At 43.5% G+C, this 19,211-nt stretch overlaps 2 protein-coding genes across 30 annotated transcripts in view; one reads left to right on the forward strand and one right to left on the reverse strand.

The window, feature by feature from the left end:
- The window catches only part of LOC101748867 (zonadhesin-like), a 140,607-nt gene that overhangs the window by 101,781 nt on the left and 19,615 nt on the right, over nt 1-19,211 (forward strand). For 25 of the 29 annotated variants that reach the window (XM_025143347.3, XM_025143348.3, XM_040652111.1 and 22 more), the window contains one exon: nt 3,374-3,508. The exons of the other annotated variants lie outside the window; for them this stretch is intronic. The gene's annotated coding sequence lies outside the window, so the exon portion shown is untranslated. Of the gene's footprint in view, nt 1-3,373; nt 3,509-19,211 lie in introns of those variants that run through there. 29 annotated transcript variants of the gene reach the window in all.
- Nucleotides 980-18,583, reverse strand: ATP12A (ATPase H+/K+ transporting non-gastric alpha2 subunit). The gene is made up of 23 exons (NM_001030909.2): nt 18,340-18,583; nt 16,433-16,573; nt 14,801-14,860; nt 14,083-14,286; nt 13,444-13,557; nt 13,122-13,256; nt 12,471-12,588; nt 11,596-11,864; nt 10,587-10,785; nt 10,014-10,123; nt 9,586-9,720; nt 9,137-9,329; nt 8,565-8,740; nt 8,048-8,184; nt 7,210-7,360; nt 5,325-5,493; nt 4,434-4,588; nt 4,201-4,324; nt 3,783-3,928; nt 3,396-3,529; nt 2,401-2,502; nt 1,646-1,737; nt 980-1,497 (listed from the first exon to the last, which is right to left on the reverse strand). Exons 1-23 carry the CDS (start codon nt 18,346-18,348, stop codon nt 1,469-1,471), a joined length of 3,102 nt encoding a protein of 1,033 aa, NP_001026080.2. The 5' UTR covers nt 18,349-18,583; the 3' UTR covers nt 980-1,468.

Here is a 19,211-nt window from a genome sequence, read left to right on the forward strand (position 1 = left end):
TTACTTCTCTGTCAGGAGCATATGCCAATCCTAAAAACAGATATACCACATGTATCACATCCATCTTCCAAGTTTTCCTATAAGACCTCCTTTTGTTTATTTTCTCTCTTCCTGTTTGAATTCAAAAATGTTGTTTTGACTGAGTACGGCAAATCTATGGGTGGTGACAAGAGGGTTCTGTTGCTTCCCGTGTCATTTCTCCTCATATTTTTCCTGTCTTCTAAGCAGAGGAGAAAACAAATCCTTCCTGACAGCTGGCAAATGACAAGGTGTTGAAATGAGTCTGCTTGGCACCTCGCATACTTCTTGCTGGTGTGTTGCAGGGTTGCATCACCAACTGATAAGCAGCACACGAGGGCACGTATCTGGAATCCAGGCTCACCCTCATAATTCATAGTTTACATGCTTATTTTTTTTCTCGCTCTTCCTTCTTCATTTGTATTTCCTCTTCTTTGAGTCAGCATTTGAAAAACAGTGGCACCCATCTGATACCCACCCTGATACCCACTGTAATACCCACCGGGCTCTCATGGGGAGGAGCTCTGAGGAAGGGAGCTCACAAAATGTGAAGCAGTTTCTAGCATGTTAGGGAAGTGGAAATTGGGGAACAGATATGCCTTAAGCTGACAAACCCTCCCCATTCCCCCCCCCCACCTCAGTTCTGGTTTCTCATTTGTAATCCTCCTCTCCTTTTCCTGCAGAAGGCAGTTCTCCTGCTGTCCCCATTTCTTCTCTAATAAAAGTGCCTGTATTGAAGACGTGGTCTCAGGCAGCCTATAACAGCGCCTGCCTAATGCATAGGAAGGTCTACTTTGCCATAGAGATGACGTCCCTTGGAAAATGAGTGTTGGGCACCCTACATTCACAGAACCACAAGGTGTTTAAATGGATTGGTCTTCCAGATGCATTTCTTAGGATGTTCGGTCCCTTTCCATTTCACTCTCTTAGTCTTTATAGGAAGATAAGGTGGAGATCTGTCTTCTGGAAAAGACTTTTATTATCAAATTTTCCTATACAGTGTTATTATTCTCAGCAAGGTAATACAGGTCTATGTATGCACTTGCTTGGAATTCAGTTGCACAAACAAAACCAAACAAAAAGAAAACAAGCAAACAACCCCTCTAGTGCAAATTAATGCCTGACGTTAAGTTTTTTCTGTTGTGTTTTTCTTTCTTTGTGTTGTCCTCTGGGTGCGCTCCATGTTCATCCTTGGATGAGGGACAATCGTGCTTCTTATAAAAAATAGATAGCATTTCAATTCAGACAAGCATCGTCTTTACAGTACAGCAGGAGGTTACTTGCCAGCCTCTTAAGTCCTTAATTCTTCATGAAATCTCTTCACCCATTGGTGGGGCGAGCCCAGTGTATACTTGGTATTGCACAGACAGGACATTGAAGCAGCAGAGGCTGTGTGAGGTGGAGGAGCAGCTCTCCATGAGGAGGAAGAAGTCCAGTGATAAGGACGGGTTCAGTAATACATGTTCTTGTCCCACCAACCTGCGAGAGGAGGGGAAGAAAAAAGTGGTGTTTGGAGCTCTGGGGGCAAGTGGTCAATTTTTAGGTCTGTCAGAGGTAGCTGAGGCAGGTGAGTGAGTGGCAGTGGAGGAAAGGACAGCTTATGGTAAATGCAGGGAATTCTACTTACTTCCCGGGTATCTCCTGATAAACAGCTTACGGACCTCATCATAGACCCATATCAAGACAGCAAACGGTACAGCCACAAACCAGTACTGAAACCTGGGAGTGGGAGAAGAGATTCTCATTCAGAAGCATTCTAACCACCAAGCTGAATGTCTGAGGCCTCTCTCTATGCTGTCCGATTTCAGTTAAAGAAAATGTGGACTTTGTGGGTTTTTGTTGGTTTTTTTCCCCTGTAACATAAGCACTTAAATGGTTAGAAATAAGATTAGGTCCCTGCAAGCTGCCCAAGCGTAAGTAGTTAACTGAATTAATTAATGAATTCCAGATACTATTCAGAAGGAAATGTTGCCTTCCGGCATTACAGTCTCTGAAGATGTCAGAAAAATGGAACATTTTTGGCAGTGATATGTTTAAAATAGAAGTCACTTGCATAAAATTAAGTAAAATGTTATATAATCTCACCAAAATATTGGAGATGCTGGACAAAATCTGGGTGTGTGTTCTACACAGGAAGGTTTCTGTATCCTCTACAGTAAATTCAGTAGAAAAAAATGCAATGTATTCTTTATAGAAGCTATGAAAATAATTCCCTTTTTGGTCAATCAGTTGTCCATCCTGTTCTTTGTAATGAATATTCATAAATATTTATCCTAAAACTGTCCTGTGTGGGCATCTTTCTCCCATGTGTGGGTTTAGGCAGAATGGTAAGTCCCTGTTAGTACATGAAGGAAAGGGAAACGTGCCAGCATCAGAACTCACCTCAGAGGTGTGAAGTTCAGGGCTGTAACGTGTCCAAGACCATAGGTGAGAATCAGAGCAATTCCTATCTGGGAAAATATACCCACCCAGATGACTTTGTTCCTATAAGAAAATCACAGAGAAGTAGTTAAAGCTGATTCCTCAGCATACCGCAAAGGCTGTGCCTTCCTGAGGCTCTGCTTGCTGGCTTGGACAACCTGCATGAGATAGATGGGGAGCAGTGTGGTGTGAGGGAACTGGTGGGCTCTGTAGCACTGCCATGCATCTCATATTCCCATGTCTTTCCTCCTCCCATTGCTGACCTACCTAGAGCAGAGCTAGCTAGCTTTAGGCAGGCCTGCTGCCTGCATTACTCATGTCTCCTACTTGCAATGTGAATGTGCTCATTGTGACTCAAAGGCAAATTGAAGAAGGAAAAATACATAGGTGTAGGCTCTGTATCTGCAGATAAAGAAAGAAAACCAGTTTGCTTTCCTATCAGAAATGCTCTGACTAAATGCCAGCCTTTACATGCAGCCTCCATCCCACTAGATGTCTTTAATTCCCTGGCTTTCCTGGGATTGACAGGTGCAGAGCCCTTTGCAAAGGGCAGCCAGCATTACTGAGGGTAGTTTGACCAGCTGGTATCTCCTTACCTGCAGGCTGAAGTTAGCTTGAGGTTCAAGTGACCTAACGACTGATAAGTAGATAAGAATTAAGAAAATAATCTGCGGAGGAAGCTTCTTCATAGTAAACATTTTAATGAGTGGAGTTTTTAGGCTGATGTGTTTTCAGATTAAACAGAGGAAAGCCTTTACGTAAGGAAAACTCCCATCGTGAGATAGAAAAGGGAAGGGGGGGGGGCAAAGTGTGAGGAAAATATTTGTCAAGCAATGGCTTGAATCCACGTTTAGTCTTTGTTCAACAACTGAATGCAAAGGGGCAAATCACTGAGCTAATTAGCAGTGGGCTAATTTATCCTTCTGCCTGTCAGGTAAAGGATCAGCAAAACCTACCGGAAAAGACCCTGCTGGAAAATGGAATTTCTTCTTGTTTTCCTGATAATCAAATCTGCGACTTGCTGAATGGTGATGCTGACAAAAAAGGCAGTGTAGCCAGTCCACTGCAGGTACGTCCTCTGGTATTTAGTCTGCAAGGCAAAGGGAACATCAAATAGCTGTGCTGTATCTGACGCTCCTGTCTTGCGGAAGCAACTGCAAACCTTGGCAGGAAGATTTCTGTTACAAAGGGATAAACTCAGTTATTCCAGATTAAGGTGTGCAATGATTGGGTTTGGGCCAATGTTTACATTTAAGCCTCCCTTTCTTTTCTTAATCTTGTATTTTGGAGGAGAGCATTGAGTTTTAAAGACAGACTGTGAAGATGTTCTGGTGTTTCCTTACCCATTCCTGTCCATAAGAGTCCTCAAAGTCATTAATAGCATTGTTTTCCCAGTTGACTCGAACGCCAAGCAGTGTGGAGGGGAGGAAGCCTTGTTCTGCATACACTGTAAAATATGTCACAAAGGCTCCCACTGACTGCATGATACCTGCAAAGTCAAAGAGGGAGAATCAATTATATCAGAGAATCATAGAATGGCTTGGGTTGGAAGGGACCTCAAAGATCATCAAGCTCCAACCCCATTGCTGCAGGTCGGGCTGCCAGCCTCTATATCTAATACTAGACCAGAGGAATGAGGAAGAAGCAAAATCTAGGAGTACTGGTTTAATTTCATGTTCCCCTTTTCTAAAAGGTGATAGAACTTGTCTCTATCTCGTTCTGCTGATGCGAGGTGGTGTTATGGAGAATAGGCCAACCTACCAATCTGCAGATAGGAGTATATAGCCAGCTGCTCGTTCACCAGCCTGTCTTTCTTTTTGTTTCGAGGTCTCCTGTTCATAATATCACTTTCAGCTTTTTCATAGGCTAACGCAACAGAGGGGATCTGTAAGAGAAACAAACCATCAGGGTCTTGTAGCAACATCTGTCCCTGTACACCCAGCTTCTGTCACTCCTGAGGGTATTCTCTATTCAGCTCTGAGGCAGCAACTTACAATGTCTGTTCCCAGGTCAATGAATAGGATGGTGATGGTGCCAATGGGCATTGGAATGCTGGCAATGATGTAGATAAGAAAGGGACAGAGCTCAGCAATGTTCTTAGTCAGAGTGTAGGCAATTGTTTTCTTTAGGTTGTCAAAGATCAAACGGCCTGGAGGGAAAGGAAACACTTCTGTAACAGCTGATTGCCAACAGTATGCAAAAAAAAAACCACCCAAAAACTTAATTTTTTAACTAATTTAAGTGAAAGCAGCTATGGCTTCTATGTGTTTTCATGTATTTCCTCATTTTAAGATGCTTTTTTTTTCCAAGCTATTAACCTACCTTCCCTTTGACCCTCCTGAAAATTGTAGTTAAATTAAATCTCTTTCAGTGTGAAAGATGGAGGAAAACTCCAATTACTCAGCACTCTGTGGTTTTAGTGCAAACCATGAGAGCTTTGCAGCTGGAGAAGCAGTGTGTTTGTTTGGATGTAGCACAGTAAAAGACACTGTGCAAGCAAGCATTAAGGTTAAAATATAAAGAAAACAGCTTGTATCTTTATGGTGATAAAGACTGCATAAGAATGAGATGAGAAATGCTTTTGTTTGGAGTTCGAGCAAGCAGAGATGGCAAACCAATGCTCTACTTAGCAAGTATGTGCAAGAGAGGAATGATTCCCTTATTGTCTTTGTAGTGTCTTTGGATGGAAGCAGTTCCCCTCCCCCCCTTTTTTTTTTTCCAAATACCAAAGTCCTATTTCCAAATCCAGGATGAAAATAAGGGAGATAGGAGATGTGCTGCCTGCAGAGAGGGATGCAGGGCGGAAGAATCAGGACTGACTGACCAGTGCTGTGTGGCTGTCAGCAGCTTTCAGCTAGGAAAAGAGGTAGCAACATTATTTTTACCTTCTTCCACTCCTGTGACTATAGAAGCGAAGTTATCATCCAGCAGTACCATATCAGCTGCGTTTTTAGCTGCATCAGAACCAGCAATGCCCATAGCAATTCCAATGTCTGCTTTTTTAAGAGCAGGGGAGTCATTGACTCCATCTCCAGTCACAGCAACGACTGCACCCTGCAACACACAACAGGATCCAAATGTGGGGTTGTAGAGGATGTGGTGCCTTCTTCCCCTGTGGACATTCAGCTCTCAGCACTCTTCCAGTCTCTGAGTCTCTAGAATTAATACGGTAGGCTCAGGCTGTGTGCAGCACATGGCTGTAAGGTGTCTGTGTGTCATCCAGGTTGCCTCCATAGTCAGCAGAGAGAAATGGGAAATTCAGGGACCCCACACCGTCTGTCCTTTTCTTTTGTGCAGTGCTTACAGACTCAGTTGGTTTTAATCTTAATTGTGTAAGTGTTCAGCTAGAGACCCTTTGCATCCTATCCCAACAGCTCTGACCATTGGCATGCTATGTTGGGAATCCAAAAGAAGGAAAACTGATTATTAATTCAGTTTCTGTGTTATCTTCCAATGAAACCATCTACTGCAGCAAAGGGTCCTGTCCTGCTTGGTGCAAAAGCTCACAGCTGGGTAGCAGCACAGTGTTCTGAGTGGGAGAAAGCCTGACAAACTGATTAAAACAAATACCAAACGTCCTGTCCCTTTGGGGATTAGCACAGTGTCACTACCAGTAAATACTGCCATGGACAGAAGAGCTTAGAAGCTCTCAGTGCTAAAGACAGCGTGTAGAGTGAGTGGCTCAGGAGGGGGAAGGGAAGGGCGTTCCTCTGCATCCTTCTCCATCCACTGGGGGTGTGGGTGTCCAAGCAGTACAGAACACATTTACCCTCTGTCTGCCAAAGGGCATTAAAAAAATTAATATTAAAAATGAGATTTAATGGGAAGATTTTTATCCTTTTTTTTCCTCTCTCTTCCCTGAAAGCAATTCAGGCTTAAACTTGAAGAGCTGTTAATGCTGATTGGAAAGCTTAGTGCTGGCATAATTACAAAACTGAAATAATGGCCTGTGCTGGATCTCCATCCCTGTGTAGTTCAGGCGTGGTGGTGGTGCTGTTTTTGATTTGCAGCATCTATTTGGAAGATGTGTCAGAGGGGAAAATCATGGAATGACAGTCTGCATCTTCTTCAGAGCGCTATGTATGTCATTTCTCTCCTTATGCCTCGTGTGCTGGCTGCACTCCATGCTCCCTTACATAATGCTGCCTGTGAGTGGGACAGTCCCTCTTTAAATCCTGCCTCAGATTCATGCTTACTGTGGGTTCTTTTGCAGTCTTTGAAAGTAATAGAGATAAGACTCGGTCACAGATAAATCATGCTATGACATTTTGTGGGATTCATATCTTACTCCTTGTCTAAACATTCCTGTGGGAGGGAAGTACATAGGTCTAAATGGCCACAAGAGATAAGATGAGAGGATGTGGTAATATGTGGCTTTGATCTGGGTTTAAAGAATTCCTGGGGGAAGGCTCCTTCCCAAGGAGTGTGCAAGTCTCTGCCCAGGACGCTTGCTGTGCATCCCAGCAGCAGCTCCTCTGAATTACATCAAGCCAGGCAGACCCCTCAGCACAGCTCTAAGGCATTCATGCTTTGGAGAAGCTCATTTTGTCAGTAGGAGTTCGGAGTCTGTAGCAGGAATTTAAATAACTTGGGTTCTGTCCAGGGAAGACAGTGCTTGTGGCAATGTGTGGGATGCTGCTCTCGCACAGTGAGAGCGGAATGAACAGAGCTCAGAGTGCTCTGGAAATTGCTTTCCACTGTCACCTGGGGGACGATACATGTGGAAATGCACCAGAGCAGTGTCTGTACAGAAGCCTGTGCACCTCTTACCTGCCTTTGGCAGCCTTCCACTATGATCAGTTTCTGCTGGGGTGAGGTCCGTGCAAAGACGATCTCCGAATGGTCGCACAGAATTTCATCCAGCTCCTGCAAGCTCATGTCCTTCAGCTCCATCCCGTTCACTACTGCTGCTGTAGCCTCCCTGTGATAGCCACGGGTACGTTTTCAAATCAAAAGGCTTAGGCAGAGAACAGCACACTCGTAGAACGCATGCAGCTTAACAGTTAGGAAAGCAGCAAATTGAGTTAGTTTCAGAAGCATTAGTTGTTAATCAGCAGGTGTTGAATGAAAGCTGCTGCGGAAATCCAGACTGAATTAGTTACCTAGATACAGAGGGAAGTAATTAGGGCTTCCTCCAGAGCAGACTTGACAACTGAAAATGCATTTTAAAGAGTAATCTGAGGGATGGGGGGGGGGGGGGGTGAGAGTGGAGGAGGAAGACATATCCAAAAATCTTTCATGTTTTTTCTTATGGTGTTGTTTTCTTTTTTACATTGGTGAGAGAGGAACTTTTGGAGTGGTGGTCCTCAGGTCATCCTCCAGCACCACATGAGATTCTGAGTTTTGGTTTTCAGCTGTGCACGTTTAGTCAGATGTGCAGTGACAGCAAAGACCGGCGTGATCTGCAAAGTATCACTCACCAATATTTTCCAATGGTGAGTGCAGGTGAGAGCCCTGGCCTAGGCATAGAATTATTCAGGTAGAGAGGCATGTTAGATGGGCTTGGTGGCTGTGATATAGAGTTTGGCTAAAAGCACTGTAGAAGAAGAAGGCATAGCTTTCAGAAAATGAAAGCAATAGGTATCCCAGGTAGTCTGCCTGCTCTTACCGTCTATTGACTTGCTCAACAGGAACGTTGAGGCGCTTCGCAATGTCTTCCACCGTCTCGCTGGTGGCTGAAATGATGCCCACGCTCTTGGCAATGGCCTTAGCAGTGATTGGGTGATCACCAGTGACCATGATAACCTGAGGAAGGGACAGGTGCCTGGAATCAGTGACAAATACATGCGCTGTGGATGCAGAGAGATTAGGCGAAATATCTATTGTTCTAGACCAGGAAGCAGTTTAGAATCTGAACTTGGAAAGCTGTGCTATTTACATAGCAAAGACAGGTAGTGGCTATTAATTAATTAGCTCTGTATTGATTTCAGTTCTCTACCTCTTGTTATTGGCACCATTTTATCAGAGCTGCGAAAAGAGCTTTGTCATGAGCAGTAAGGTTAGAACAACATAGAATAAAGAAACCTTCTTCTATGAGAATTCATATACTGATATAAATACATATGATACTGATATGAATACATATACTGAGGTTATAGTCTATAGGAATATTGTGAGATCCCTACCTTGATCCCAGCGCTGCGGCACTTTGAGACAGCGTCTGGCACTGTGGAACGAGGTGGGTCAATCATAGATAAGAGCCCAACAAAGCATAGATTGGAGGTGGGGAAATTCATGGAGTCTGTGTCAAATGGGTAGGTGTCTGGAAACTCATTTTCAGGCAGGTACAGGTGACAGAAACCTGAAAGGAGATGTAGGGTGACAGAATGTACAGGAAATAATGAAAGAAAGAGGAGAGCTTGCTATAGCTTAGCATCAGATTTTCTCTTGCCTGTAAAATTCCAGTGCATTTAACCATTTGCTTTCTATGGAGGATCATTTAACCTGCTGTTGTAACTTTGTTTTGGCTGCACAGTGTTTCAGATTGACATCGGTATATAGCAGTAATAGCATTCCTGCCACAGGGAACTTACAGTGTGGCAGTGAGGTTTTAGCAGTCTGCATAGAAGGCAGCACACTTTGCTTCTTACCTTTCACTGCAAGGGGAATGAAGTTGAGACACACTGTGCTCATACCAGGATTTAAACTCCCCATTTTGCACCACAGTTCTCTTATAGTCCCTCTACTTAGGACTCACCAAGCACTCTTTCTCCCAGGCCTCCCAGCTCCATGTATGCTGTTTGGAAAGCTTCTGCCTTTTCGCTGTCCAGTGGTTCTTCTTTCCCATTGATCATGATAGTGCTGCATCTCTCTAAGATCCTCTCTGGGGCACCTTTCATCACCAGCAGAAAGCGTTTGTCATTGGGATCGTCAGTCTCATGAATGGAGAGCTGTGTGTCACAATATGGAGTAATTTGAATAAGCATATGCAATCCTTACGTGTTCCCATTTTTGGTCACTTTGCACAGAAATAGTGTTTATTCTCCTTTTCCACACATCGTTCTTTCCATCAAATGAAATGAACTACAGTTATTGTAGGTTAAATCTTCTGTGTCATTGAATTCACCCATTAAAACTTCCAGGTCACCAGCTGTTGCACTGGATATGCTGATAGAAACACTGAAACACACCAAAACTGAAACACACCTGGAATTTGTTGGTAGAGTTGAAGGGAATTTCAGCCACTTTCTTGTTCCGTGCTCGGATATTCATGACATCACCCAGAACAACTTCTGCAAACTTCAGCAGAGCTGTTTCGGAGGCATCACCCACCACCACTCTCTGCATGGATGAGAGAAGGGACAGTTGACAGCATGTATACTTCTGCACCTCTTTCATGACAGCTTACGTGCTTCTGTAAGATGTTGTGTGCTTGAGCAGCAGTGATAAAGCAGCAGTTGTCCCCAAAAAATCCTTGTGCTAAAGTTTTGCCTTAGATTTTTTTTATGAGTTTATAGCCAAGAGTGAGTTAGAAGGCTGGAGTGTTAAATGTAAGAGAAGACTGAAACTAAATAGAATAGCTTGTATGTATTGCTCTTCCAAAGGAAGAGAAAGGAGTTGATGTGAAGCAGTACCTTCATTATTGGGAGATTCTCCTGTCCTGGTCTGAATTCTGCTCGGTTGCATAGAGTTACAATTTTTGATAGTGCTGTCCATGATGGGGAGCTTTGGTCAAAAGGCTGGGCTGAAGAAAAGCAAAATGAATACAGCATCCTTTGGCATAGTATGTGGCAGAAGTAAAAGCTCAAGTTTGGAACAACACAATTGAATTGTTTGCAGACTAAGGTTGTTCCTCTGATAGGTTTTGTTACAGAAAAACACTTTACCAGGAACTTCACAGCAATCAGCTAGCAGTTCTGGCAAAGATAAAGTTTCTGTGTTTGTTTCTCTCCAAAATTCACTATCAGTGAGTGCATGTGGAATTAGAACCTCTTCCAGGCTTATTGTTTGTGATAGGAATTATTTTGTTCTCATCTCTATGTGGCAGAGAAGGGACTTTTCTATTGCACATTGCACTTCTGTGTGGCAGGGCGGTATATCTGCTTAATCCCTGTCCAACTGATGTCAATGAAGATATCTTTTCAGACAGTAAGTGGGAAACATCCCTCATAGCCACCCCTTTTCAGATCCCCCACTGCCATATTTACTTGTTTGATCTTCACTGGTATCAGCTGAGTAGATTTGATTATCAAACCAGAGGTGGGCGACAGTCATCCTGTTCTGCGTGAGGGTCCCTGTCTTGTCAGAGCAGATGATGGAAGTAGAGCCAAGCGTTTCCACAGCTTCCAAGTTCTTCACCAAACAGTTCTTCTTTGCCATCCGCTTGGCTGTCAGAGACAGGCTCACCTGGCAGAAGTAAAGCAAGAAGTTCAGCGAGGTACCATTAAAGAATAACGTCAGCAAGTTACAGACTTCTACTTTTAATGTTGCTGCTTTTAGAAAAGAGAGCATTTTTTAAAAGCCATCTTTTGGTGGCTGCAGTTTTGCACTGCAAAAGCATTATTTAGATCAGATGTGCAGCTGCAACTAAGAAAAAGTACATGTGAGAGCAAAAGTACTCATGAGAGCAACCTGGTTGCCTGCTGATGGCGATGAGTACTTTATCAGTTAAGAGGGTGTTTAAAATGGAAGAACCTGCAGTGTTGGGGGAATTCCCAGTCACCAATTTAATGAATCCTGAAGTGAATCTCTTCATCGCTGCAGTTCATTGTTGGTGTGCTTTAGGGCTAACAATGCTTTAAGGTTCTGCTGCTTCTCAGCTGGGGATTGTGGAGACCATTTTTATGTGTTAGTAAATGGAATTTTCATGAGACTTTTAGGGTACAATGTCTTCTTTTCCAAATAGGAACAGGTTGTGGAGAAATGACTCACATCATCAATACTGCTTAGCGATTGAGGCAGAGCAGTATTTCAGGGCTGTTGTTTAGAGCTGGATTTTTGTGCTGAAGCTCAGATTAATAGCTCAGTTATGCCAGAATTCCTAAATGAAGTGTTTGTCCTATCAGTTTCATGGAAAGGAAAACACCCCACCTCAACTCAAGTCAGGTAATCTGCTCTTCAGTGCTTAGCGTTATGCTGTATTGAAGTTAAGGGAGATGAATTGTGGTAGTGACTGAAGCACTACAAGTGGCACCCAGTGAATTCACACAGACTTACTGTTACTGTGGCTAGCAGTCCCTCTGGCACGTTTGCCACAATGATGCCAATGAGAAAAATGATCGAGTCCAGAATCTTGTATCGCATTGATACAGAAATAATGAAGAAGAGGACACCGATGGAAATGGCCACTCCTGCCACCAGGTAGACAAAGTGTTCTATCTCAATAGCAATGGGTGTTTTCTCGTTTCCTACTCCTGATGCAAGAGAGGCAATCCGCCCAATGATCGTGCGGTCCCCAGTGTTGATTACAATGCCAGTAGCAGTGCCTGTAGAGAAATAAGACCATCAGCTCCAAGACCATTTTCTCTACACAGTACTGATTGACAAAGACCCCTTTCAGCCTTAATGTGGCTGAGACCTCACCCCAGAATTACTTATTTTCCCTTGGAAAGGGAAAGAAAGACAAAAATCCATCTTCCTTAGTCTTTTCTGATGGTGTTGCAGTAGGAGTGCAGCATTACCCAAGGCACTGTGCAGTTTCCTAGCAGATAGTCTGTTAGGTATAACACATACCTTTTAGTTCTGAGAGCAGGAACAACACCTTCAAGTGTACAGAGCCCTTTCACGGAAGCATCCACAAGTACATAAAGGCCTCTGCAACTTGACATTTCTAAAGGTGATGACTGGAAGACCACAATAGAACTGCAGTTAATTGCATGTTGCACCCATAACCAGGCTAGGTGTTTAAAACAAAGGTCTCACTGCTTGACGTGATAAATGACCAGCTTAGTGCTGCAGGCTTTGGAAAACCATTTCTTAAAGCAACCAAACCTTTCTGGAATTCCTCGAGGCAGAATAGTTCAAAATGAGTTAAAAGTATGATGCAGCACTCTCTACAGGTGCCATTTCTGGAGGCCTTTGTCAATACACACCTTCCACGCAGGTGGTGGAGTAGAATGCAATGTTCCTGGTCTCCAAGGGGTTCTCATGGGTGAAGTCACAGGAGCGGGGCTGTGGTTCTGATTCCCCTGTGAGTGAAGAATTGTCCACCTTTAATGAAACGGAGACATGCCCATATTAAAGTCAGTGACATGCAGGTACATACAGCCCAGAAGGAAGGCTGCAGCGCATTTAATAACAGGTGGCAGGGCTGTCGTATCTCAGTGCTGTTCTATGAGACAATTGTCTCTGTCACTGTGGGAATGTGTTTCAGCAGGAAATTGGTTCAGTCCGTGCTATGTGTTTGTTGGTGGGATTTTCAGTGGCAGCCTGAAAGGAAAGGTGAAGACCTCACTCCAGGTCTCTGGAGACATGTAATGTAGTGTTGCTATGTCTGCTGCTGCCCTGGCAAAGAGCATTGCTAGAACATGCTATGGCCATAATGGCTTGTTCTGATGTTCAGGAAGTGGGGATGTTAGTATGGCATGAGCTGTGAGCATCTCAGTAGAGTTTCTGCATTCTATGACTTAGAATTTGTCAAATTTTAAAGCTCTAAATAACTCATACGCAGAAATAGTTTGTGTCGTAAAAGCCTCTAAACCATTCTTACACTCTCTTGGTGTGCTCTACTAAGCATTGCTTACCTTGCACCCCTGAGTGGCGATCAGACGGATGTCCGCTGGGATCCTGTCTCCCCCCTTTATTTCCACGATGTCTCCCACTACCAGCTGGTCTGCTGGCATTTCCTTCTTTTCTGCGTCTCTGATGACGAGAGCTTGCTGAAGGACAGAAGTATGACCAAAATGAGCATGGTGCTGCCCTCTAAACACCCAACCAAGAGGTAGATTCAAGCTGTGCTTATTGCTTGTATGGAAGGTGCTTATATTAACATCCCACTTCAGTCATTTTGAGGTGTGTTATCAGAATGAGCCTTCATCTCAAAAGAAATGCCTTGGTTATTCTCACCTGTGGAATCATTTTGCTGAAGCTAGCCATGATGTTTGTGCTTTTTGCTTCCTGATAGTAAGCGAAGATACCAGTGAGGATGACAACCAGTGCAAGGACTACACCAAGGTAGAGCTAATCAACAAAAGAAATAATCCAGTTAGTTGAAAGTATATGCTAGGGAGTTTCTCTGATAGAGTAAGTCATAGTTCTGTTTGCTTTTAAGAGGCTTAAAATGAGGTATTGAAGCAGACTAAAAGACAAATTAAGGAAAGTGCTCTCAAGTTTTGCCTTCCTATTGATCAAGTAAAGCTTTAGGGGTATAAAAAATTATAATGGCAAATGTCCTGTCTGTCTAAAAACCTTCTTTAAATCAAACCTGGCATGAGCCTGAATCAATTATATTCCTAGCAGAGAATTAAAGTCAAAGATTCCAGCGTATTCAAGCATTGTGATTACAGGCAGTAGTTATAAAACCTTTGGACAGGTACTCTTAGAAGTGGTATGTCAGGTATTTAGCAGAAACGTTCAGTAGTAAAGGGAGAGTCCTGAAAGAACAAAAGGCCTCCTGGCTGTTACTGAGTAACTATGAAGTAGTATTTCTATTACTTAGGTTGTGGAAGGGTCACATACTCACTTTGTAGTTATTCAAACACTTACGTTGTCAAAGGCTGATTCAGCTCCCTGGGCCAACTGAATGCCAAATGAAATCCAGGAGAAGACAGCTCCTATCCATAAGAGGATGGAAAACCCTCCCACCATCTGCTTGAGGAACTTAACAATTTCAGGAGTGGCTTTGGGAGGAGTGAGTGAGTTGGGACCATCACGAGCCAGAATCTCTGCTGCTCTTGCGCTGGAGAGGCCCTGCAAAAGTAAATGCCACATTTATTATGGAGTCACAGAAAACAGGTTTTTAGCTCAGAGAAGAAGTGTATGCTGCTTGTTTCCTAAACATTGTTAGTGTTATGGATCAGTAACCCGCACATTTGATTTCCAAAGGTAGGGCTTTTGGGATAGTGACACTGCTAGTGAAAAATGACCTGTGGTGAACTCTGAATACCTTTAGAAAAGCTGTGGTCCTGATGAGAACATGGAGGTCTAGTTTTGCATGGGGATTTTGATTACAAAACATTAGAATCCTTCCAACTAGGGAGAAACTCCAGCTTAAAAGCAGGACGGTGCTGTGCACTGAGATGCTGCTTGTTTGAGGCTTTATTGGGAGCTAGTGCTCCATGGTTATGCATGCATGCATGAGTGCATCTTTGTCAGTTTGCCAATTTGAATGCCTTCCTACTGCCTCTAAGCAGCTTGGGAATAGCCAGAGGTAAAGGAAGGCATCTGAAGCAGGAAGTTCCTTAATGATGCTCTATGGACTTACTTTGTCGATGCTTGTACCGTACTTTTCCTCCAGTTGTGAAGTGCTGAGTTTGTGGTCATCCTGGATTCCAAAAGGGAGACAAAATGGCAGTGAGCAGACCAGCAGACTTGTAAATTATATATCTGGAGATGGTTCAAAGTGCCTGGATCTGGATCTATGGATCCAGTTGCTAGCATGAAATCCCACTTCCACAAATAAACAGTATAGTTTATCAGAAAAAGCACGAGTGTCCTCTTATATATCCACACCTCTGGCATTTGCTTCTATTTTACCATTTGCAAAGCATTTACAACACTTGTCTTCTGCTGGACGGAAATGGGTTTCACCACAAACGTCAAGAAGTTTAACTGATAAGTGTGAAAAGCTTTGAGATAGACTTGAGGGGCTGCTATCAGTGTGTGCGCCGCTGGGAGTTGGTGCTTTCTTTTGGTTTTAGGCATATTTTGTAACTGTCTCCTCCTGCAAATCTGTCACAGGAGCAGGACGGGGTTCTCACTTTAATTGCTCAACACAAATGCCCGTGCTTTATGTGTTACAGGATCATGCATTCGGTACCATAGCCCACAGATGGGATGCATGGTGCTGGGATGCCTGTGACAGCAGCTTTGGTGCCTGATTGATGAGGGAGGGCATGTGAAATGCCCTGCTGTGGTCTCGTGGAAAGAGGCAGCAGGTTCTGAGCACAGTTAAAAAAGAGGCATGGGAGAGGGAAACTAGAAAGCTCTCCTCCTTTCCCTGCAGTGACACCGCTGTGGCATCGCTGACCCAATTATACCTTGTGGTGAGCAGAGGTTTAGACGCCAAGAATTTGTGAGTTCTCACCATTGTTTTCACAGAATGATTCATTGCTGCTTGGATGAGTCAATTAACTTGTCTGTACTTTGATTTCTCTTTAGAAACATGAGAGTACTGTTACATCCCTGGTGGCAAAGATGAGATACGTTGAGAATTATTTAGCTGGGACTGAATAGAGCTCAGAAAGATGATGGAGAAATTGATTGCTCGTTTGGGGGTTTCCTTACCTTTGAAATACTGCCTAACCCATACATTGCCTTTGCTGTGAGCTGTTCTTAAAGCAGTTCAGAAAAGAGGTCAGAATAATTAACTTCATGTTTCAGATTGGGAAACTGAAGCATGCATGCAGGAAGTGAGTTTTCCAAACCCAGCCAGTCCCTAGCAAGCCAGAAGGAAATGCAGGTTGCTTGAGCTTAGTGCTCACTCCTTGAAGTGCATTGCAGGGAAAAAACTGTGTAAAGCTGAGGCACACTTCTAGATCTACTAGCAATCTCTGGAGCAAGATGTTTTGCTCCTCTCTTCCCTCTGCTTCCTGGCTGGCTGTGCAGGTGACAGCTGAGAGAAGGTAGCTTAGAGTAATTCCATGTGGAAAAGTACAGACCTCAGTAGGGATGCACTGCTCTGTGCCAATGGTGGCTTCATCAAGCCAGAATTATCCTTTCATTACAGATATTGATCCTGCACAGCTTTTTTTCAGGCATACTTCAGGGGTGTAAGGAAGCTTATTGCTCCCTGTTGGATTCTCAGCACTGGCACTCCCCACTCCCCTTCACCAGCATTCATCCAAACAGTGGCTGAGGCTGTCCTGCCAGCTGACGTGGAGTTAGCAGTACTCACCAGGTCCAGTTCTTTCTTCAGTTCTTCATTCTTTTTTTTCTTGTTGCCCTTCAGGTCTTTGTACTTCACTTCATCTCCAGTCTCTGTTTTTTCCAGGTCTTTTAGCCCATTGATCTCAACTGAGTAAACATCAGACTTTTTCTGTGGAAGAAGCAAGGTTTTAGCTTTGTTGCATGCAGCTGCACAAATCAGACTCTGATAAATCCTTCTTTTTCTTTGCTAAGTTAGGAATTGCTGCTATTTCTCTCTCCTGGCAACTTTGAGTGCCATCTATGTCCTGAAATCCCCACAGCAAGCATTATAGCACCCACAATCAGGTCTCCAGCATCTGTCAATTAGTGATTCCTTCAGAGAGCACAACGCTTTCAGTGTTTTATGATCTAACACAAAGTGTGGAGATGCTGCCCAGGACCTCAGCAAAAGTAACAGGGAGAAGAAAAGAGAAAGAAGAAAAAGAAATTGAATGAGTACTTTTTCTCTGGCTTCTCTGTTCCTACAGCTTTTTAGATACGTGACTTCAATGTTATTTTTAATTAATATTACCATTTATACATTTGTATTTATAAATTTACACCAGATGGCATAAAATGGAGGCAAACAGCTTATTGGGCTGCCAGGGAGAACCAAGCCTCTTGCTTCTTTCTTGTTCACTCATACCAGCCAGTCTAGAAACAGGTAAGTAACCCAGGGATGCTGCCAAACCTCTGATGTTCTGCTTTATGGATAACATAACTTGAGGAGCGTTGCATCCTCCTAACTTTACATTAACACCGTAATCTGAAGGGTAAACTTCCTGTGTTGCCCATTTGCCAGCTTCTGTAATCATAACGTTCCAGATCCTAATTAACTTGTAAATTACATGCCATTCCTTGGATAGAACTATTGGTTGACCCCATTTCAGAGCCTTCCTTAGAGATTAACCATCAGAGTCTCATGAGAGTTATCTGATGGTGTGCTTTACTAATGGGATGGATGTGCTGGTGTGCTGCTGATATGCACACACACATTTTGCAGGACATTTGTCATTGTTTAGCTTCCCACAAAGGAAATATTTTAGGCGAGTTGAAATAAAGCCTAAATCACACAGCCTAAGTGATGGGAACAACCAGGAAAGAAAGGGTTTGGCCACCTCATTGCTTACTATTATTCTGAACTCCAAACTGACCTCCTGTCCTCAGATGCCCTTTAATTAAAGGAATGTTGATATCTTGACATTTTATCTTGAGGAAGAGAAAAGCTAAGAGCTGGTGAGTGGTTCAGGCAGCTACAAGCCTGTAATCTTGCTAAAGCACTTCAGTTTGTTTGATAAATATCCCAGATACAGAACAATCTCTATTACAGGACGTTCTAAATTTTGAATCACACCAAAGGCACACAGTCTGGTTGATCTGCTGGGATTCTTCCTTTACACTCCTACTCCTCCCTTTAACTACCCAACTCAAAGATCTGTTCGGCTTTTCAAATCTTCAGCAGAGAGACCAAGATAGAGAGAAAGCAGCTGTCTTATCATAAGACTCTATCAGGAAGAGAAGAAAAAAGAAAATTAGTGATGGCAATAAATTCTGTTGGTTGCTGTGCATGATGTTCATATAATCTCTAACCTGCAAATGTTCATGAAATCCCAGATTTTGGCATTTGCAAAAGAGTTACTGTTCATGAAAACGTTGATTACAAAAATTCCTGGAGGTGTTTTCTATCCAATCTGATCTCTTGACGTTTTAGGATTGGAAGTGCGTACTTATCAAGAGTGACAACCTTTGTCATTAAGACTGGGTGCCCAATATTTTCTAGTATCAATTCCATTTTCTTGCTTAGCTCGTATTTCTAATACACATACATTAAATGAGAGCTCATTAGTAGGAAGAAACTTGCACAGTAGCAGCAGTTTCAGTGAACAGTCTACTCACCTTTACCATCCTGGTGAGCTTATTCCTTTCCAGATGCAATGAAGCAGCCCAGCCAAAAGCTCTAGATGAAAAGCAAAAGCCCAAAAGGAGAGAAGAGTAACTGGGAGCACTTCTGGCTGTTGCAGTGCAAAAGCTCACAGGGGTGGTAGTCCCCTCTCAGCTGACAAGCAGATGTTAGCTGGAATCCTGCTTGTGTTTTGGCATCCTTCAGGCAGGACGAGTTCGTTGTCCAAAGCCTGTGGAGAAGGAGCACTGTTCGCTGGTGCTTTATAAATCAGCATCTTGTGCTGCCACTCCACCCCTCCCCTTCCAGGTCCAGCCCATCTTCTGTTTCACCTGTAGTAGGTGGAAAAATACCACAGTAATGGGCATGTGGGTTTCAGGTCAGATAGTTTCTAATTATTCCTTTGTAGTGTTTGCTCATGACTAGGGAACAGGTGTATTATTCATCTTGCTAGAAGCGAAGAGTTTCCTTCAGAGGCTTTCCAGCACTGGGCTCCCCTTTGCATATCCAGCTGTTACAGCAACGTCTGCTGGAGTAAAGGAAGTCTGTGCACGTGTTGTGCCTCCTAGCTGCTGGCGTGATGCTCTGTGTGCTGCCTAGGGTCCCTAGAAGCCAGAACCCTGCCCTGTGTATGTACTGGGGGTTTAGTGGAGCAGTGCTCCATCAAGTTTCTCAACATGGAGTTCACTCTATTTGTGGATTGCATTTGCTGTGTCTTTAACTTTCATGCATAACTGAAAGAAGTAACTTCCAAGTGCATTTTGAGTAAGAGCACTTACCCAAATACTGTATGTAAATGGTCTTGTACCTATTACATGCTTCCATATGGGAGTGATAAAGACTTACGACACGCTTCATGCTCGGTGTA

Source organism: Gallus gallus, chromosome 24 (assembly GCF_016699485.2).
Source record: "Gallus gallus isolate bGalGal1 chromosome 24, bGalGal1.mat.broiler.GRCg7b, whole genome shotgun sequence".
NCBI classification, from domain to species: Eukaryota; Metazoa; Chordata; class Aves; order Galliformes; family Phasianidae; genus Gallus; species Gallus gallus.